Raw genomic sequence first — 21,517 nt, 5'->3', positions numbered from 1 at the left:
TTCATATTGCAAATTGAAATGATTGGCTCAGTGGAAGTTTAACTGACTTAGTAGGTTCATGTGTTGTATATTAGTAACTACAGAAAGATGCAAATTGGCCTCCTCAGAAACCTGACTTTCTATTTGTTCTTATCCCTTCTGTCTGTGTTCATCTAAACAATAAATGATTGGCACAGGCAGACCAGGTCAATTTAAGTAACAATATGGTGATACTGAAAAGCCAGCTGCTGATGGCATTTTTCCCTTCAAAATTGTATTTTTTTATTCAGTCAGAGGTCACTATAATTGACCTCTTTTGGGGATAATCAGCTGTCTGGATGTAGTCACTAAGCTTGTACAGTCTCTTGAGGAGACTTGTCTCCCTCTGTACCATAAACGTAAGCAGCAGATAGCAGAGAAGTGAATGAATGGAAGTTGTCACTGAATCTGAGTGCTAAGGGGAAAATGCAGTGTTAAGCTACCAGTTGCTCTAGTTTTCTCCAAGACCCTTTTAGTTCTCTTTTTAGTAATGCTAAGCATGAGTGTAAAAGTAGCGTGTGAAATCATCACAAATATTTGTGGTTTGTGTGCCTGAATGTCTTAGTCCTTATGCTACCAGCAGTCTGCACTTTGCACAGCAGGACAAGTCTTTTAGGGAAGTCCAGAAGAATTGGAGAAAATTCCCTGGATCTCTTTCTCAGTATTACCACTGTTGTGCCATGCCTTCAGGCAAATTTAAAGCCAGCTCTGCCTTTGTTCAAATAATTGGCAGTATTTTCATTAAGCTTCATGACCAGGGCATTAGCTCTTGTCATTTATACAAATAGCCTGGATAGCTTCACAGGAAACAAATTGGGAATTCATTTACTCAGTAACAGTCCAAGAAAATTATGTTTCACCTTCTGTTACGAGCAGCCAGAAAATTAATGGCATGGCTTCTGGATGGTGCACATGATCACAGAAAGGGAGTGTAAAGAAATAGCAACCAACGGTACTAATTTGAAGATGAAAGTAACAATTTTGCCCACTCTGTAGTGATGAGAGGTAGCTGAGTCTCTTGTATTTAAAGTATGTAAATCTAGAATATGTCAGAAGCAGAAGAGTGATTTTGATCTGGCTCCAGTATATTTTAACGGAACAACTGAAACATAGGGCAAGAAGCAAGATCAGAACAAACGTGCTGTGGTACATTGGTGTTGAGGTCTGGTTGTTGTCTGACCACCACAGTGTCTTTTAGCATTGCCTGGCTTGTCTTCATTCATACAGGAGATCCAATCTGCCCCTTCTGCTCACAGGATCTTACTGCACTTCTCTACTTGCACTGTAGCTGCCTCTCACGTAAATCAGTACTGGAACATGAGACAGCAGACACAAGTCACCTCTCCCAGGAAATGCTGTAGTGTGTGAAATTCAGGAATTAACAGCTGCAAAAAGAATTAAAACATCAAGAGAAAGACAGGTAAGAACTGCAAGATGCAACCTGGACAAGCTCAAACTGCTGCCCAGAAGGACCAGGTAAATCGCATTTGCTAATCTATCTGGAATGTCATGGTAGCATGAATTAGCTTCTGTGTCCATGAGAACAAAATACAGAAAACCCTGCTCAAGAGAGCCCATCTCTACTGATGGGGGAGAAATAATGCTTCCAACAAGTTAATTTGGAAAGCTTTTAGCAACATAGACACAAAAATCTGATTTAGAAGGATTATTTTGTCATTCTTAAACTCCACAATTTCATAATACCTGTCACACATAACATCATCTTTTGTTAAAGTAAACCTGGAAAAAAAACCTTTCTCTTCTTCAAGGCATTAATCCCAATTAACATTGAGCTGTACATGTATACATTTTATTTTTGTGAGATATTTTCATATTTTACTCCATCTGTGATTCTGAAGGGAAACACTTGCTAACTGATGACCCTGTTTTCACATTTTAGTAGGCAGCAGTGGCTGGTTTTTGAAGTCCAGATGAGTTAATTCAGTACACCAAAATGGTGTAACAGCAGAAATGAAGTACATTTTCATACAGAGTGTTCAGTCAAAGCTGACTGCAAAAATGGCATACCTAATGCTATGATTACATAGTCTTATGCTTCTAGGACAGGGACAGTTTAATTGTGACTCTCTATGTTATTTGTATTTGCTAAATTCCTGCAGAGGAATGCTTGTGCAAACTGACTATAACACTAGAAGCAGCTAGTCATTGCTGTAGGCCAAATTTATCTGCAGAACCTTTTTAAATGTTGGTGATAAATGCTACAGAAGAGCACCTGTATGATTTTTCAAGTCATTGGACAAAATTTCAGGTGAGAGTGTTTTTGTTTGACCTCCAGTACAGACACCAGATATAAGAACATTGCACCTCTGCTACTTCTGAATTGTGCAAAGTAGAGTGGCTCGAATACGTAAGCCTGAAACACAACTTAAAATAGTGCCACTGACAATAGTTTTCCCTATCTAAATGTGAAATGGCAATTTTTCTTTTTGGCCTGAAGAGAAAATGATTTTTGCTTGTTTCAGAGTTGACACCAGGTTACGTTTTGCTCCAACTCTTTCTCATCTTTCTTCTTCCTTGGCCATATAGTTACGAGAAATGAAATGATAATGAAAGCTTTTTAAACTATGCAGGAGCATTTGTCTGGAATGAAGTGAGCCCCTGCCTCCTGAAATTAAACAGCAAATCTGACTTCCATTTCATGTAAAACAATACAAAGCTTTCTGTTCTCTGTATTTCAAATACTGTGGTATTGATTCCATAAGGCTAACAAAATCAGATGAAGATACAGCCTACATATAATCTGTCAGAAATTATATGCCTACATATAATATGTCAGAAACAAGCATCACTCATCCATTCCTTATTTTTCTGTACTTCTCTGTTTTAACCATGTGACTGGTTAAAAAAAGAGACTACTCTGCTAGTGCAGTAAAACACAATGTCTCTGAAGAGAAGGTGCATTTGACAAGCTGGGAATGAACAACAGCAGAGTGGAACAATGCTGTATGACTTCTGAGGAGGGCACTCATGAATGCTAGTGAATGCTCAGTGCTAAACCATTCCTAGAATAAGCAAGTAACTCAAATTCCTCATGTGATGCACAGCTCACACTTATAAAATCTCAATAACAACAACCAAGCAAACAGCCCCAACATAACTATTAGAAAAGGGAAGTACTTAAAAAGCCAGCTACTTCTGAGGCTTGTTTAATCCAAGAACCAAGTAACTTCTGTAAGATAGCTCCTGGTGGTAGTAACCATAATGTTACTTTTTGACCCCAGTCTCATGCCTTTTATTTTTCATAAGGTGACATTAAACAAAGGATGATACAGACAAAAGTCTTACTCAAAATAAATGTTTGGTTTTTTTAGAGAATAAGAGGATAAAGAAAAGAGAAAAAATTTATTAGCCAACTGCAACAGAGTTAACTGGAGACTGGTAATTAGTGTTTAATGCCACCTATAGCAAAATGTTTCCCACTGGGAAAAACATGGGAGGCAAGTCCATTTTGCTCCTTCGAAGTCACAGGCCGGAGCAGAACATACATTAGCACCCAACAACACAGTCATTTCACAACTATTCAAGTCTTTACACATCTGCAAAGCAGAAGTAGTAGCAGCCATTTGGATGTTCTTTCTTAATGGGTCTCAGGGGGGGCCTGGGAAATTCGGAAGGACCTGGTTCTTGTGACATGGAGCTGGAGCTGCAGCTGCTGCTTCTGCTGCTGCTTCCAGCCACATGTGCTCTAGCTCTGTCCTTAGCAGGGGAGAGCTGGGGGGATCCCGGGCTCAGGTACCCAGCTGTGGTCTGAGTAGATGCAGTGGCATGTGTGGTTGGGCCAGTGTTGTTTTTCACATAGACGTTCTTGATAGCAACAAGCGTATGTGCCATGATGCTGATGCTGTTATTCAGATCTTGCATGCCTTGCTGCAGCAGCCGAAGATTGTGGTTGACGCTGTCAAAGCCAGACTGGATCACCTGTATTTGGGTCTGCTGAATCTGCAGTAGGTCCTCTTCAGTCATTTCATTTTGGTCTGCCTGGCACCTGCCTTTTGTTTTGGCTTTTACTTTCCCAGAGGAACCACCGCCTGACGTCCCCAGGAAAGGCAGTTGTTCTTGACTAGGTGGAACCACTACCATGTCCTCAGAGTTTTCTTCTGGCTCTACCACCTTCACTACTATTTCTTCTTTGAGGTTCATCTGCTCAAGACTGGATTGATGAGATGGGCCAGGACTGCCATTAAACCCTAGAAGAGGTGGGGGGGAAGGAAGAAAAGCAAAGTAAAGCCCATGAGAAACTTCATAACTTCAGTGGTGACACATTTTCTCATCCACTAAGCACTTACATCAGTCCTTGAAACAAGACTTTCAAACTCACACTATGTTATCTTTGATGGTTTTAGAATACAAATTACCTTAACAGGTGGTAAGAAAACCATAAATATGCATTCACCAGTTAACCATGTATCTGCATACTACAGCTCCCCTACCACCACAGAAGCCAAGCTTTAAGATCCCAAAGTCCACTGCAAGCTCATTTCATGCTCTATGGTGCACCCAGTAAACAGTAAGAGCATTGCTGAAACACTGGATTGCAAGAATCTCTTGGTATTCCAGCATGCTAGGACAATATCGCTGGCATGGCTTTTTACATTTGCAGGAATAACTACGGCAACAGTGAAGAGCAGTGGCCGGGTCTAACGTCTCGTGGATGGGCAGCATCTGCTACGAGACGCTCTTTTTACTCTTGGAGCTGTTCTTATGCACTTCTATGACCTAGGGCACGGAGCCTCACACTTCTGTGTGCCTTCTGCCTTTCCAAGGATCCGAACCAGCGCTTTCCTGCGGGCCGGTCCCCGCGGCCCCCGCGCGCACGCAGCGCCGCTCCCGCACACCGGGGCTCCCGCGGCTGCGGACGCCGGGCGGAGGGTCCGTGGCGGCGCCGCGGGGGTCGCTCCCGCACTCACCCATGTCCCCCACGACGGCGCCGGGCAGCTCCAGCGTGTCGATGCCGCCCACGATGGGCACGGCCTCGGCGGGCAGCAGGGAGCCGTAGGGGCGGCGCTGGCGGCGGGCGGGCGGCGCGGCGGCGGGCGGCAGCTCCTCGGGGGCCAGGAGGAGGCCGAGGGCGGGGGGCGCCGGCGGCCCGCAGCCCTGCGAGAGGCGGCACAGCTTGCTGCGGTCGCGGCGCTTCAGGTCCCGCCAGCGCTTCTTCAGGTCCTCCACGTCGCGGGGGCAGGCGGCCACCGGGTTCACCTTGTGCCGGATCAGCTCCCACACCTTCCGCTTCTGGCCCGCGGAGGCGCGGCCGGGTCCCGCCGCGAACAGCAGCTGCTCGTGCTTCAGCACCTGCTCGATCAGCACCTCCGTCTCCGCCTCGTTGAAGTTCGCCTTGCGCCGTTTGGGCGAGTCCTCGGCCATCCTCCGCCGCGCGTGTCGCCGGGCGGGCGGGCGAGGAGCCGCGGGGAGGGCGGGACGCCGCTGCCCTTACCCTGCGCCCCGGCCCGCGGGTGCCGCCGCCGCTAGGCCGGGCCCCGAGCCCTGCTGGGGAAGGAAATACCGCGCATGAGAGGAAAAGACGCGCACGGACCGGCGCAGGCGCCCCGTGCCCCGCGTGTTGACATGGGGAGGGGGCGCGGCCCCCGCCCGCCTCCCCGGCGGGAATCCCCGCTCGGCGCCGCCCCCGCGGCAAGGGGGGACACGCCGGGCCCGCCCCCGGCGCGGGTTGTGCGCGTGCTCGGCGGGAGCGGGGCCGGGAATGGCGGCGGTTTTGGAGCTGCTGCTACAGGAAGAGGTGTCGGTCAGCGCCGTGGTGCGGTGGCTCCGGCACGGCCCCGGCCACCGCCCGGCTGAGGTAACTCGCGCTAGGTCGTCCGCTCGCAGCGCCCTGGCTCCGGCGGGGCCGGGCCCGCAGCCGCGCCACTCCCCCAGCGCCCCCCGCTACCGCGGGCCGGGGCCGTGCGGGAAAGTTTGTCCGCCCCGCGCTGCTGTGAGGGGCGAAGCCCGCGTGGGTCAGCCCGGGGCCCGGTCAGGTGCCGTTCCGCGGCCGCGGCCGAGCTTGTATCGAACCGCCGGCGGCACCGCCCCCGGCGCGGGCGGGCTCCGGGCACGGCGGCGGGAAGGCGAGGCCGCCGGCGGGGAGCTGCGCCGGGAGCTGCCCGGCGGGCGTGTGAAACCCGCTGGAATGCGCGGGGCTGAGCCCGCCGGAGCTCAGCGCCGCCGGCGCCGGGCGGTCTCTGGCGGGCGCCGCGGCGGGAGCGGGGAGGCCCCGCGGGCGCGGGAAGCGCCGGCAGCCCGGGCCGCCGTGTGCCCGCGCAGAGCCCAGCGGGACCAGGGTGGGCAGCGCAGCGCAGCGCAGCTGGTGTCCGAGGGAGCGCGGTGACACCAGGGGTGACGCTTCCCGCATCTTCGTAGGGGAAGGTAGCGGTGGAAGGAGGACGAGGCTGTCAGCGCCCGGGCTTGGTGTGGCTCTGTGCAGGCGCCAGCGCGCCTCCCGGCTAGATGTTCGTCCCGCCCGGACCTTGAGGAGGATCTTTGCGGACTGGGAGAGGGTGCTTGTTGGCTGAGTTTTGTAACGAATTATTTGGGTTCCTGTGGAAATAAAAACATTTGTAACTGTAGGTAGACTAGGAGCGCTTATGTTTCACATAGAGAATAACACAGAGAAGCAGTATTTAAAGCATCTTCTGTCTGAGCCCCTCGCATAGTGTTACCTAGGATTAACATCAAAACTCACTGGTGTCACCCCCACGAGTTAGTTGGGTATTGCTGTCATCCTAAACGTGTGGGAAGAGTGGACCAGCACTTGTATGTTGTGTGGTATTTCTTCAGCTGTGACTTGCAGAAGCAGACCTGCAGACATTATGAAGTTTGAGATCCTGGCAGCTCAACTAGCACTGCGTGGGTGAGGGATGTGGAGGTCAGAAAGTTTGCCCTGGCAGGGAATTTCTTGCTGCCTTTTGCTATTTGAAGCAGTGCAGTTAGTTCAGCATGGAAAAGCGAATGGGAGGTTTGCAGCTGGCAGCTGTTGAGAGGTTGCTGTTACGCAGTTGTGGAGGAACCAAACCTCAGTTAACTTGGACAGAGAAAGATGAGTGAAAATAGGTTGTGCTCTGAAAAGCTGGAGAAAGTACCCAACCGTATGCATATGCTAATTCCAGGGGAAGGAAATGATAGGCCATGTCTTGCTCTAGCTCTCGTGGCAGTTTTGGGCTGGAGATGGTCTTCTAACACCTCATGGGGGTTATATTCTGAGCTGTGCTTTTTCACTGATTGTTGGCTGCTTGGCTTGTTATCTGGGCTATGCCAGAATTTCACACTTCTCCAGGGAGTTGAATTGGTCTCATGCTTTCAAATATGAATTTTAGTATAGGTGTTGAAGATTGTGTGAGTTCAGTTACAGGCATGTTAATGTTGCTTTTACTTCTTTCTGTTATGCAGAAGCCACCTTCAGAAATAGTGTTTGCTTTCTTGACTTTTCATCTAGTTAGGGTTGTGAATATAACTTTACTGGAATGTGTATGCAATGCTTTCAGTATTAGTAAGGAAAAAGTTGCTGCCTTTGAAAACTTCTTTTGTTGTTGCAAATGTTGTTGAATCCCATTGAGAGGAAACAGAAACCTGGTGGAGTGTTAGGATCAAAAGAATTTTTACCCAGGGTACAAACCTTCAAACTGCGCATGTAGTGTGAAGTCGTTTTGGTCTAGATTTACCCTTGTAAGGTCACCACCACCTGTTAAGATTTCGAATGTGTTGAGTCAGTGGTGGGGTTTTTATTTAAGTTTCTCAAGAATAAACTTCATGTACCTTAAAGCTGCACAGTCTCTGTTTAGACTTCTGTGAGGTCTCGAGCAAAATTATTTAAACTGAAATGGAAGAGCAGCTTTGGTCTTGTATTTGGCGCTGCAGGGCTCCAGGTGCTTCAGCGGTTGCTGTTACAGCACCCCTCTGTGGGAGCAGGCGGCATTCACAGAAAAATAGAGCACAGAGACCTTGCAGGTTTTAGATTTTTCTGTTAGAATTAGATGCTTTCAGTATTGATGTTTTCAAAATGTTGAACTTAGGGTGGTCAGTTGCTCCAAGTCCTCCCTGGCCATAGCTGAAGAGAGTATTACTGATGTTTCCATGGAACGGTTCCACTATTTTCCAGTCAGAGACCAAAGTGAATGACTCCATCTGAAAACTTGTGCCAAAATGGTTTGTGTGTAGGATGATTTTCAGGTCTGTGACCAGAACTATGGTTGCTTGAATTTCAGTGATATACTTTGACAAGTCATGTTGGTTTTTATTGTGTATTGAAATCCCATAGTTACTACTTAAACGTGTCTGGGTACTTGGGCAGAAAGAATCAGGTAGCATCTTTATATTAATTTTTTGTCTGTTTCTCTTGTAGGAGAACCACATCCATGACAAGCTGGTATCTCTTAGCTTGCTTCAGAAAGATTTTGTGCCTTTTCTGCTAAATTTTTTAAGGGAGCAGACCAGCCAGATCCTGACTAATGGACCGCCTACTCCTGCTAAAACTCCTAATTCCAAGGCTCATGGGAGCCAGCGGACAGGATCAGAAAGGAGGGCAGGCCATGCCACCAGCAGCCGAGTGCAGCTCTTTTCTCAAAGGACTTCAGTGACCACCTGCACCACAGATACCAGCTTTTCTCCTGCTGCAGCATCCAGTGGTTCCTCTTCCTTTTCTGGGTCGAACCCATCTAGCCCTTACGGTGATTTCCCCAGCATGGTCTCCAGCAGCAGCCCGAGCTTTGGGCACAGCCCAGTGCTCCACCACGGTGAGAAGAGGTCCTCTCAGAAGGCCAGCCTGGGGAGCTTCCTCACGGCCACGCCTGAAGCCCTGCCCGTGAGACGAGGCCGCAGGAAAGGCAGCAGCTCGCTCGGTGCCTCTGGCCGGCAGGTAGCTCGCGATCTGGGGCGTTCCCTTCCTGAAGAGGAGGACGGAAAGAGTGACAGTGGATCCTGGAGTGGAGGGAGAAGGAAGCGGAGTGAAGTGCCTCTTGTTTCTGCCAGATCCCCGCCCAGCCAGCTAAACCTTAACAACTTGGAGGAGTTTCCACCCATGGGTGCTGCCTCTGGCTGGACAAAGTAAGAGCGAGTCTGTCTCGCTGTGTCGCTGGGATTGCTGCAGGTTGCAGCTCCTTGACCAGCTGTTGTGGGTGTCCAGATGCAGAAGAGGCTGTAGCACACAATACCTGGCTTCTGAGGGAAACGTGGTCAGAACTGCTTTGTTCTGGTCACCATGTAGGGAGGAGAATATTGCCTTGATAGGGAGTCAGGTTTCCTCTCTGTGGACCCACTCAAGACGCCTCTTTCGCCTCTCACTTGTGATGCTGCCTGCAGCTTGCCAGTGCACAGCCCAGCTGATACAAAGCTGAGCACATCTTTGTCCTTGTGTGTTCTAACAAGTCAGCACTATCTTGGCTCTTCACGTTTCTCATTTAACAGAATATCAGTTGGTAAGGAAGAGCTATCCTGGAAGGCTCTTCAGCTTTACTGATGCTAGCATAAAAGCTTTTGGATTGCTCTTCTGTGGCTTCTGGTAGCAGATGTTAGTGTGCAGCTTCGTCTGTGCTGTGTAATTGTGGACAAAATAGCAGGCTGTGTTCTTGGTCTGCAGCAAGCCCTGGTCTCCTTGGTGACTTCAGCTAAACTTTGGGGCAGCTGTTTGTGTTGTGGTTGCCTCAGTCCTTTAATCTTTGTCTTTGCATTCTTTAAAATCCTCATTACCAAATATAAAGTCTTTGTGTCAGCCTGTTTGCTCTGTGTATCAATCACTGGTCTCTAAAAGTGGGCATGCAAAACTTCAGCTAAAAATTATAAAATGTGTGAGTCTGTACAGCAAATCCAAATGCAGGGTCTGGGTCATGCTCTAGACGATGCTTTGGCCAAGGGAGATAAGGTGTGTTTCCAGCACAACCAGCAAGTCTCTCTTCCTCAGTTGCATTAATGCTCAGCTAGGAAAAAGGAGGAAAGGGGTCACAAGTCTTTGGAAAGCAATTTTGAGAACACCTTAGCAGTTAATATGTAGCAACCAGCATTTCTGTGATGCTTTATGTTTCTGTATCCATTTCCATTTTTTTAGTGTTTTTTGCTACTTTACCAAGACTCTTCCTGAAGGACAAATCCAAGTATTTTATGCAGGAAGGATGGGTTTCCCTGAACTTAAATGGCCTAATGTAACTTGGGAGCCTGGACTCTCGCTGATAGACAATGGCAACTTGATTGATTTTAGTTTTGGTTTTCTTTTTTTTTTTTTTCTCCTGATCATGATAGAAATGAATTCACCAACAGTTTCTTACAAAAATGGGCATATCCTGTCCTGAAAATTAGAAACATTTAGAAGGGTTGTATGGCACTGTGGTACCTGTTAGATGGCTTGCTATTTGATAATTAATTTTGCTGCAGGTTCAGCAGGCTATTTTTAGCAGTCTATAGCTCTGTGACTTTTTTTCAGTGATAGCATAAAATTGATAACTATAGGTACAGTTTAGAAATTCAATATCCCAAACTTGACATCCATTTTGTTTTAGCATTAGATTCCTCTGGAAGAGTTGATTGCACATCTGTCTTGAGACCGAATTTTTTTGTTCTTGTTGAGCTTGATTTTAGTGGAATTGCTTCTCCTCTTTTCAGCAAAAGCAAACCATCGAGGCGAATCAACCCAACTCCTGTGAGTGCTGAGCGGCCCCTCTCGAAACCAAAGACCTGTTTCACTTCTACACCCGTCAGCCGGTCTCCAGCCTCCAGCCTTGAGGCCTTTGCTGCTGTCCAGGAAGGAAACCTCTCATCTGTGATAAGCAGCAGCCTTCAAGAGGAGAGGGAGATGCTGAAGAAAGAACGGTACAGTCTGAGCAGGGGGCTGGTTCTCAATTCCCTTGTGTCCTGGTTCCAGCCAGGACTGGGTTAATTTTTCAGTAGCCAGGATGGGGCATGGCCAGGACAAAGTGAAAATGACAGAAGAATGTCCAAACCAGATATTGGTGACCTTAAACCATGATTTGCCTAAAGCCAAAATTATTCTGTGGTATCAGACTATGATATTAATGCACCTAGCTCATATTTGTAATTTTAGAGGTGTGCTGGGTCTGGAACAATGACCCTCACTTCAAAAGTGTAGTCAGTCCTCACTGCATTTATGAGATTTTCTCTTCATGGAAATGAATGTGTGGCTATTTCCTGTTCATCTTTCCTTAGATTGCACGGACAAAACAATTGGGTGTAATTAGACTGTGTTTGAATATTGCACCAAGACACATTGGTTTGGAGAAAATGAGTTACTGATGCAAATGTGTGGAAAGTGTTAATGGTCTTGCAAGGCAGGTGGACTAACAGAAGCTTGCAGTCAGAGAAAACAGAATATAGGCACTTGAGATTCTGTTTTAAAGATTACTACTGCAGTTATGTGTTGAAAATTGCTGTCAGATGAAGTGAACTCTAGCTTCTGATTTTGTCTCTGCTGTTTGGTTAGTGTGCGACTTTTATTGCTTGTGAAATGCTATCATTTGTAGTCTGTGAAGATTGATACTTAGAAAAAAACCCAAGTGCAGTAGTTTGCACTATTGTGTATAATTGCTGAGAGAGCTGTTGCTGTTATTTGTAGGTTTTGTTTTTGGGGAAATTCCTCAGGACACATGGGTGTAATTCTTTTCCTGCTAAGTTTTGCAGTTCACTGCAGTGGGACCAGAACTGGCTGAAACATACCCAGTAGAGTCTAATGAATTACTGCTTGTGCTGAGCCTGTAGCAGAAATGTTCAGGATCAAACCTGTCACTCTGCACTTAAGTCTAGCACCAGTCTGAATTCTACCTGAAGTGTCCCAACAATGTGTATCAGCTGAAGTCAGTGAAATAGCAGTATGTGGTTGGTTGGATCTTGCCCATGCAGTGGTATTCTCATCTGACCCTTCACACTTGAAAGCTGGAGTTGCTGCTGTGTCCTCAGCTGAGGTGAATTACAGAAGTAAGGCAGCCTTCAGCCAGCTGGGTCCCTTTGAGCAAGGGCAAAAGGTGAATTTCATCCTGAGGTAGATGACAGCACTGGGCAGAAGTGAAGCACAGTCTAACTGCATTATTGGAAACTTGCCTTGGGTAAGGTCACAAAATGTTTAGTGGTGGGCTCTCCCCTTGGGTGAGATCACAAAGTACTTAATGAATTATTTTCTGCAGTTCTCTCTGTTACTCAATAATTTTCTGCAGTTGGTTGATTATGTTCATTGCAAGTAAGCTGTTGGTAATCTTTCTACTTTCATTTTGGAACCAGTTGTTCTTCATCACAGCAGTTCTGCTAGAAATAGGCCAATAAAAAAGGTTCTTTGCTGCAGGTAAAAATGTTTCTGACTTCCCAAAGTCCTTAAAGTGACACTTAAATCTTTCACTTTTGAGACACCGTGGCAAGAGGTAGTGTGATGTTTCAAGTGTAAATGTTCCACTGGAATCTTTTACAATAATTTAATATTTCTGTTACTGCCTCATGTCCTGTTTCTCATGTGTGTTACGTATGCCAGTCTGGTGTTGCATTTTGGATGACCTCTCTAGATACAGTTTTGTACAATGTCTGTGTATTTAACTGAGTGATCATTGTTGATTTAGAATCCAGCAGTCAAAGTAGCTTGTTCCTTCTGTTGTTTAACTTGCCAGTACACATTTCATCAGCTGTTGCACTGCCTTTCCACTTAAGTGGTATTGGGTCTTCTCAGGGTGTCATTACTTTACATCTATGCCAAAGGGATGGATGTAAACCTTATTTTCATAGATGTTTTAAAATTTCTAGCTGTCAGAAACTGTACATCCAAAGAAGATTTTTAGGACCTGGTCTCTAACAGATTCCCTGTCCTTAACAGGTACCACTTCAGATGAGAGAAGCAATAACATATGTTAGTTGGTTAATTTGGTCAAAGTGCTACACTATTTTAACAGAGTTGGAATTTGAATGGGGTTCTTTAGTCTTTTGCTTGCTAACCCCAAGATTTATTTTTGGTAAGAGAAGGATGACTTAAATTACTGTCATGCTAAAAGCTGCATTAGACAGTGTAAATGACGTGATTTAGTTATTGCAGGATTTCCTTCACGCTACACTGGGAGAGAAAGATCTCTTCTGGCTGCATGGCTGCTGTAGATCATCCTCAATTACATGGTTATGTTGCTGCTCTTGAATTTCAGATGCAAATTGCTGCACCAGGCGTCTTCTCCTGCAGGGATATCTTTTGATCCTTGTACTCCAACTAAGCCTAGCTACACTCGCAGTGCCAGCCTTCCTGCTGAAAGCCATTTGGTGACCTGTGCAAATCCTGCTAAGGTTTCCTGCAAGAAACAATTGGAGTGTCTGGCACAGCTCTATTCATCGTGTATAGCAGGTGAGGACACAGAAGATGTGAGACTGACCTTTCTTTGAGCTTTGAACTTGTGTGTGTTGTGAGAGGGAGATAAATGGGAAGTGGAAGCTGTGGGATAGTTATAGGGTACAAACAAATCACATCTGGAAGAATAAAGTAAGCCAATACAGTTATTAAAATAAATTAATGCTTGGTAAAAGTTTAGGGAAGGAGGTGAGCTTGATGCAGTACTCTGAGCTGTAGTAGACTGAATTTGTATGTCCCATCTGAAACCAGGCTATTCCCTAACACATCTTTCTCATGCTGATCTACATTGTATCACAGTATCATGTTGTGGGGAGACAATTCTTTGCTGACTACCACAGAACAGTAATCGATCTTTTTACCTTTGTGTATTAAAGCAGGACAGTATTGAGTAATCCACCTTTAACATGTCAATTACTCTCTCCCAGAAAACCTGGTACCAAATATTTTTCTGGAACTGTTTTTTGTTCTGCAACTGTTGACATCTAAAGGCACTTCTTCTGCAGAAGATGGGGATAGTGACCCTGAAATCGGTGAAAGAAATAGAGGTAAGGAGTAGTAATGAAAAGAAAGAATAGTGCTTCCATAGAATGAGAAAGTGTTGTAGAGTAGCTTGGACAGTTATTCTTAAATTACATGACAATGCCTTATTACCACTGTGGGACTCATCTGAGATGCTGACAAAAGTCATGCATATATGGGAAGCTCTTCCACAATATGATAGAGTGGGATTGCTAGTCACTGTTTGAATCTAGTTTTCTGCTATTGTGCAAGATTTGCTGTAGCTACTTCCTAACACTGACTTTTAGAGGGAAGTGCAGATGTGTTGTTTCTCCATTGATCCTGCAACTCAGATGTGCTATTGACCTGCTATGTGTTTATTAAGCTGCAGATTTGGATCTGAATGCACAGGATCCAGCCATATTGTTGCATTTATTTTTTGACAAATTCAGCCTTAAGCTTGATGCGGTTAGTACTTTGATATGGATAGTACAGCCAAAAGAGTGGCTTTGGGATGAGCCCCACCACACCCTTCTCCACCCAAAATGTCTCAATTTGATTGACCTTTGTTTTGCTACTCTTTGATTCTTAGGGCTGTGATTAGGAACATGAAATCTTCAGCTATGGGAACACCATTTTATGATTGTTTGTAGCTGTTCTACTTTTCTTGTCCTGCATGTGCTTACTGTTGTTCAGAACATTGACAAAGAAAGAGTCTTTTCTTTCCCATACAGCATTAAACAATTCAATTGCCTTTAAAATAGGAAGGATAGGGAATGGGAACTTCTGAAAATTGAATAGGGGTCTGGAAGATTATTCTTGGATATGTCAGTTCCTACTTTCCTTAAAAGTTAATTGTTGGTCCTTTAGTTTATAAATGGTAAAAGGTACTGTTGTCTCATGGTTTTTTTTCCTCTTAGATGTTTCAGGGAGACAGCATTTTGAAAGTGTGCACAATTGTGTTTATTTTGCTGTTCGAGTCTTGGATTATCAATATGAGTGAGTTGAATTCTTTTTTCATCTGCTCGTGTCTGCAGTTGTGTGTGGGATTAAGCAAGTGTGCTTGGGTTGTAGAACTTTACCACTTAAGGGCACAGAGTTCTTAATTTTTCTTCAAAACGTACAACTTGAGCTGGATTTGGATGTCTGTGGGTTTCCTTGCACTGATGTGTCCACTGAACTTTGTTGTAATTGTGCAAGAATGGGAAAGTCATGAGATGAGAATGATAACAAATGCAGATACCAGTAGGATTTCCTGCTGGGTGCAAGTCCTTTAGAACTCTTTACTTGGCAGCATCATAAAACGTGAACATAAGCATTTCTTTAGAACTGCTCAAGTGTTGCTTTTGTCTGTCTGTCTCTCTGAGCCTCATCCCCATTATCTTGGCAGAATTATTTCCCATTTAGAAAAGGGGATGCTGAAGCTTTTGGCCGAAAATGAGCGGATTGCATCGTTTTCTCCCACCTTGCACAAGAGGCTCAGGCAGGCTTATGAAAGCAGCACAGCTAAGGTAAAAATTGGCAGAACCCAACTGACAGTGCTTCAAGCCTTTGTGTTGTTGTTATTTTATTTGCAATGGCTTTGATGTTGAATCTCATTCCTTCTATTTAGTCTTCTTGTGTTGTCTTTAGAAACTGTCTAAAAGCTACTTATTTTTCTTGTCACTGGGTGAGTGAGTTGCTGGGTCCAGTGATTGTTAGCTGTGAATCACTGCTGGCTAGCCTTACATTCTGCTCCAGGCCCTGACCTCAGCCAGAGACTTTGATAGGGTCAAGTTTTGCTTTTGAAATTCTCACCTAATAAACATCCCAGGAGAATGATTAGTTAAGTGCAATATCAGAAGGTAGTTTCAAAGATTTGTATTTCTTTCATAGATATGGACTCTTTTTAGGCAAATAACATTTCACAAGAGACAATCCAGACTGGGAAAAATGGCTCCCTCATGTGATTAACTGGGTTAGGGAACCAGTTTGGTTGGTAGGAATTGGATGGTAGAAATGTATTTTGTATCTCATTTCATCCATCTTTTAAAAATGGAAATTACTCTTGGCAAACAAAGGACAGTGTACTGAGATTGGGACTTGTCAGTAGCTGAGCTTTAAAGTTGTTAAAGTTGTAAATAAAGGTCTTGTTACTTGAGGAACAGTAAGGAGAAAAGAGTGAGGTAACACTCTTTCTGAAATTACCAGCCAGGATCCTGAATTTTCTCAAGCCCTATATTGAAGGTATACTTCAACTGTTTGTGGGTCTTTCCACACACTCTATCAATACTGGTTACAATCTGGTCGCCAGAGATTTAAGGGGACCAGATACTTTCTCTCTTAACCTTGAGTGATTCTGCTTCTGTAGCCTAATGTAGGTTGTAAAACTTGGTGTTTGCTAGTAGTTAGCAATTGGGAAGTAGCATGTCTGAACAACTCAGCTAGTGATACTTGTTTCCTCACCATGCCTTTTCCCTGCTTTTTTCTTGGTCTCAGATTGTTTAGAGACTTCCACTAGCTTAATGGCTGCCTTTATATTTTTAACAGGTGTCTCTCCTGCTGCCATGCTCTGTACAGTCTGTTTCTTTTCAGCCAGAAACTGATAATCGCTCTAACTTTCCCAGTGACAGAGCATTTCACATATTTAAGAAACAAAGGTAAGTTTCTTCTACTGTTCCTGGATGCTCGAGGCTATAACCTTTGCATGATTATGACTAAAAGATATTAAGAATGTCTCATATATGCTACATGCTGTAGAAAAAATCTTGAATTTTTTGCTCTAATTAAATGAAAAAAAGTCTTTGTCCATATTGACTGCAGGAACTAAATGGTTAATGTCTTTAGAGAAGAACAGCCTAATTCTTCAGGAGTTATTGAGACTTCTGATAATGCCAGTACAGTGTGTCACCCTACTGGATTGCTTCTGCATATATATCTGGTATGCTTTTATTCTTCCTGCTGCCTCCCTCCATGCTTGCAGCGACAGGGTGAGGGCAGAATGATGAGTTGTCTTGGTCCTTTTCTTTTTCTCATAGGTTTTACTTCATGTGGCTTATTCTTTGCTGCCTCTCAGTCTTCACTATGTCTGTCTGGTAATGGCTGTTTTGGTCATTCCATCATAGATTGGGCATAACAAGCTTAAGCACTTGCTGTCAAAGATATGGAAAATGGAAGCTCACTGAAGTACTGCTAACATTTATGAGTTTTTCAAAGGTATCTGAATGCTTGGAGGCTGGAGTTACTTAATCTGAGGTAGATTCTTGCTGGGAAGCTTTGGAGCAATTAATGTTCAGTTGTTGCTTCAAATTTTGAAGAGTGGGAATTCATTCCCTTAAATATCTTGATTCACAGGGATATATTTTATGAACTTCTGCGTGAATGGGAGGATAACAATGAGAAAACTGGCTGGGACTTTGAGAGAGTTCTGGGCAGCAAGATCAGGTAGGAGTCTTAAGCAACTTTAGCTAGCTCTTTAATGTAGCTGAGTTGCTGGTGAATCATGCTGCACTTGGCATCCTTAGTTCCAGGTCCTGCCTGGTCTTCTGCACAACTCTGCAGGGTGCTGTGTGCTGCTTGGAAGAGGCTGCCCATGTGCAGTTGCTTCTGAATTTAAAAGTATCAACCTTTACCTTAAAGAAACAAGCCATAAGTGGCAGGGGTGTAATTTGATCAGTCCTGATGTTCATCTTTCCCTTTCATAATCACAGAAAGAGCTACCCTCAAAACCAGTGTATTGTTGTCTGAACATTGTTATTGTATACACTTGTGTGTGCATGTCATGTTTTCCATGTCTGGCTCCTCTTCAGTGAGGAGAAGTGTGTTACATGTTCAGAAGCTGTTCACTCTTCTAATTATTTCAGGGGGTCTAGTGCATTGGCTCTGAAAACAAGACAACTGTGTCTCTTTCTGTGGAAAGCAGACTGTTTTATTCATGTATTGCTTTATCAAAATGCAGTATATAGAAAGAAACTATTATAGCATTGAGAGCAGTTGCCTTGTGGGTTTCTGTGTTAGTCTCAACCACCAGCCTACTCAAGTAACATGTATGTAGGTGGCATTTCACCACAAGAACAAAACAAGGCTGAGGCTTAAACTGAGAAATTTTGGGGCATCAGAAGTAATAACACTTTTGCTGTTTCCTTACTTCCATATATGTGAACTCTCACCTTACTGTTCTGGGCAGGGAAGAGTGGGAGCTGAATGAGTTTATTCTTTTTTCTAAATAGCAACATTATTGAAGGAAAGGAAGAGATTTTTTTTATCTCTAGAGCTGTGTTTGCTCTGCAAGTGCTCAGGGAGAATTTTTGTTTCCATGTCAGCAGCAGGTGGGGCTCAGTGCTTGGGAAACTGCGTTATCTTTTTTCTAAATAGCAACATTATTGAAGGAAAGGAAGAGATTCTTTTTATCTCTAGAGCTGTTTGCTCTGCGATGCTCAGGGAGAATTTTTGTTTCCTCCCTTGGGGAGGTGAGGATGCTCTGTTTGGAATAAAGGAGCCTAGTACTTGCTCACTTGATAGACATTCTTATATGTTGCTTCTTTTTATTATGATCTCGCTCATTAAAACTATCATGACTTAGATGCAGGGATATGCAGTCAACTTTTCCTGTTGCTGAGTATTTGCTAGGTTATGTGTGGAGTGCTGTGTCCAGGCTTGGGCTCACTGGCACAAGGAACGAAAGATACAGACTTACTAGAGCAAGTCCAGCTCAGGACTGTGTAAATGATTAAGGCACCAAGCATTTTTTGTATGAGAAAAAATGCTGAGACCTGGGAGTATTCAGCATGGAGAAGAGAAGGCTCCAGGTTGTCTTAGCACTGTTGGAAGGGAATAAGTACCTGCTGGAAGGGAATGAAGAGGAGGGAGTGAGATTTTTCTCAGTAGTGTTCACTGACAGGTCAGGAGGCTGACCCTGACTGAGCAAGAGGGTTGAATTAGATGATCCAAGAGGCCCCTTCTTAACAGTTCTGCAGTTCTGTAATTCTTTGAGTCTTGAGTTGTATCCGTGTGTTTGAGGCAGTGGGGCATTAATTTTTAAATGTTGTTTAACTATGTGGAAGTTCAGGAAAACCTTCTCTGGGAATGTGTAATGCAGCATCATGGGCCTTGGAGACTGAGTTGAAGATCCTATGGAGTGGTTCATGGAGATCATGAGAGTAATAGGTATTCTCTCCACACATCCACACGTAGCCTGCTGGATATGTCCTAGTTAGATGTGTAGGATTGGAGTTCCATCTCACAAGACCTCTAGGCTGTGTATGGCTGTGTATGTGTATACCCACCCAAGGTGGGTAGCATGTTTTGGTATGGGGAAGAGTTGTTCTGTATGTTCCTGGACACCAGGAAAGATCATGCATGAATTACTCCAAAAACAGTCTTGTGGGGAAGGGATAATATGCTGGGTGAGAGATGAAGTGAAATGATGCCTTGTTATAAATATTCCACCTCTCTGCTCTTTCTGTCTCCTAAAGATGTGCAAAGGTCCTATTGGTGGTGGTGCAAGCTGGGGAGACACCCCAGACCAGGATGTCCTTAATATGCTGGGCTCTGATAATCTGAGCCGTCTGAAGAGGCTGCAGGAAAGATTTGTTGTGCCTCAGAGCATCAGAGGGCCTTGTCCACCCCCTTCGTTCCCAGGGTGCCAGCAATTCTTCAAGGACTTCATCCTCAGTGCTGGAAGGTGAGTGGCCTGGGCTTGCTACTCCCTCTAAAATGTGTGGGCAATGGAAGCACCAGTGTGTTTCTCTTGCAGCAGGGAGTTATCCAGAAAGTTTGGGACTGGATTATGTGGTAATGATTTTTCTTCTATAAAACCTTAATATTTTTTGGAGCTGTCAGCATTTTTCAGTGCCAAGGCATGCAGTGCTACCTAGCAAGGACACTGGACTGGACAAATGCTTCTTGTGTGATAGTGCATGAAGCCAAGGTGTACAGGATGAAGCCAGGTTCATGGTTTTGTTTAATAATTTTTTCACAATTCACAGCATGGGGGAATTGTAATTTATGTGAGATTTTAATCTTAAATTCAGTTATTTTATAGATTCCTTCTTTGGCAGATCAATTTTATTATCCTTATGCTGAGACTTGTTACTTAGCATTTCTGAAAAAGTACAAAAGAAGAGTGCAAATGAAGGTGGTCAGCCAGTCCTAAGTCTTCTCTCTTACTTTCTTGTCTGTCAGTGTGTTATGTTTATGTCTGTTCAAGCTTGTTACAATTCATGAGACAAGCTTAAAATTCTGCAGTGTGTTAGTTGAGGTTTTACTGCTGTTTTCAGCCCAGTCTGACTCATCATCTTTTGCTGAAGTTACCAGTTCAATCAGCACCTGATGGATAGTCTGTGCCTGAAGATACTTGAACTGAATGGTCTTACTCTGGTGGAGCACGAGCACAGTGATGGGGAAGCAGACATGGAGGAACAGGTAGGCTTGCTTTGTGCATACACATCTGTCAGGAATTTCTCTGAGCTGTTCCAGTAGTCAAACAATTACTGGCTTGATTGTGAGTTGCTTGGAGCTTCCACCACGGTTTTTACAGGACAAGAGCTTCATTTGGTTTTGTCATAACTCTGCAAATTGCTTATTTGTCTGAACCCCTTGCCACTTAACCTGCATGCTTCAGGCTGCTTCATAGAACTGTCATGAGTGCAGACTAGTTGTGGAAGTGAAAGCCTTCTCCTTAGGTTGTTATAACTTGTTCTAGATCAATGAAATAACCATATCCAGTTGTAGCACCCCATTGCAATAAGTTCCTTGTTACTTTTCCATATAGAAAGACTTTAGTTACATTGGATTTGTAGTCATCCCTGTTCATAGGTGTACTGGTGTTTCTTCACTCAAGTCTGCATATCAGAGGTGTCACAGCTTATAGTCTGTTAGCAAAGGAGCAGCCGAAGGTTGATGGAGACTTGCAGAGTGGTAGTGCTGTAAAGGAGGCAATGTGAGATCAGCTCTGCCTGTCATTGACTCCAAAGTTCTTAACGCAAAGATATGATTGAGCAGCTGCTTGTTTTAGAAAGCTCTTGAATAATTCATTCTTGTGAAGAGGTGAAACAATGGAGACAGAAGCAATTTAAAATACTTGATAAATATATATTTTGGAAACTTACCTTTATTAAAAGCAGTGATGAAGCTACGTGGCCCCTTTACATGAAAGGAATGGAAGTTTAACAGAGACATTTGCTTTGCCAGTGTAGGCTAGCGTTGCTTCAGCTCACTTTTCTTCATTTTAGGATGAAAAGAAGCGTTTCACCATGGCCCTGTTGAGTCTCCGACTCCTCGCCAAGTTCCTGGGGTTCCTTGTTTTCCTGCCCTATCGCACTGCAGAGCAGCCAACCAGAGACCTGCAGGATTCTGCGCTGGCACTGAGAAACCAAGTAAGAAAGAGCACTGCCATTTGCTGGACAGGCAACTTCTAGCCCGAGGAGGATTGTGGTAGTCATGCACTTTCAAAGTGAGCCAGTGGTTCCTGGGATGATGCTGTATGGTCCTGTGTCCCTGCTGCATATTCTGGGGTTGGGAACAAAGGAAAAAAGAATTTGTGTAACCTCAAAAAGAGGGAACAATGCACCAATGTTAAGGTACTCAGTCTTCTGTTATTTCTGCTAATCTGAGTCTGTCATACCAAAATTTTCATCTAGCTAAGACAACTCATATTTATAGTGTAAAATCCAGCTGCCAGGACTGGTTGTGTTA

The 21,517-nt window shown here is 44.6% G+C and overlaps 2 protein-coding genes across 2 annotated transcripts in view; one reads left to right on the top strand and one right to left on the bottom strand.

Annotated features, from left to right (window-relative positions):
- Positions 1-1,586: 1,586 nt before the first annotated feature.
- LOC121333996 lies at positions 1,587-5,714 on the bottom strand. Its single transcript, XM_041400890.1, has 2 exons — positions 4,947-5,714; positions 1,587-4,226 (listed from the first exon to the last, which is right to left on the bottom strand). Exons 1-2 carry the CDS (start codon positions 5,398-5,400, stop codon positions 3,568-3,570), a joined length of 1,113 nt encoding a protein of 370 aa, XP_041256824.1. The 5' UTR covers positions 5,401-5,714; the 3' UTR covers positions 1,587-3,567.
- Positions 5,715-5,722: 8 nt separating this feature from the next.
- The window catches only part of CDAN1 (codanin 1), a 31,359-nt gene continuing 15,564 nt past the window's right edge, over positions 5,723-21,517 (top strand). The window contains exons 1-13 of the mRNA XM_041403161.1: positions 5,723-5,833; positions 8,372-9,072; positions 10,621-10,827; positions 13,146-13,339; positions 13,771-13,890; positions 14,764-14,842; positions 15,234-15,354; positions 16,373-16,482; positions 17,177-17,266; positions 18,405-18,543; positions 19,297-19,505; positions 20,131-20,245; positions 21,055-21,198. Coding sequence (XP_041259095.1) covers positions 5,738-5,833; positions 8,372-9,072; positions 10,621-10,827; positions 13,146-13,339; positions 13,771-13,890; positions 14,764-14,842; positions 15,234-15,354; positions 16,373-16,482; positions 17,177-17,266; positions 18,405-18,543; positions 19,297-19,505; positions 20,131-20,245; positions 21,055-21,198 — 2,325 coding nt within the window. The 5' untranslated portion in view covers positions 5,723-5,737. The remainder of the gene's footprint in view (positions 5,834-8,371; positions 9,073-10,620; positions 10,828-13,145; positions 13,340-13,770; positions 13,891-14,763; positions 14,843-15,233; positions 15,355-16,372; positions 16,483-17,176; positions 17,267-18,404; positions 18,544-19,296; positions 19,506-20,130; positions 20,246-21,054; positions 21,199-21,517) is intronic.

Source organism: Onychostruthus taczanowskii, unplaced genomic scaffold (genome assembly GCF_017590055.1).
Source record: "Onychostruthus taczanowskii isolate IOZ18803 unplaced genomic scaffold, ASM1759005v1 scaffold1, whole genome shotgun sequence".
In the NCBI taxonomy this organism is placed as follows: domain Eukaryota; kingdom Metazoa; phylum Chordata; class Aves; order Passeriformes; family Passeridae; genus Onychostruthus; species Onychostruthus taczanowskii.
This window is presented reverse-complemented; position numbering and strand designations above follow the sequence as displayed.

Excerpts from the sequence above, each read along its gene's own strand:
- LOC121333996 (XM_041400890.1), bottom strand. The coding sequence starts at position 5,400 with ATGGCCGAGGACTCGCCCAAACGGCGCAAGGCGAACTTCAACGAGGCG. Across the intron at positions 4,227-4,946 it reads CGCCGTCGTGGGGGACATGG|GGTTTAATGGCAGTCCTGGC; the intron begins GTGAGTGCGGGA and ends CACCTCTTCTAG.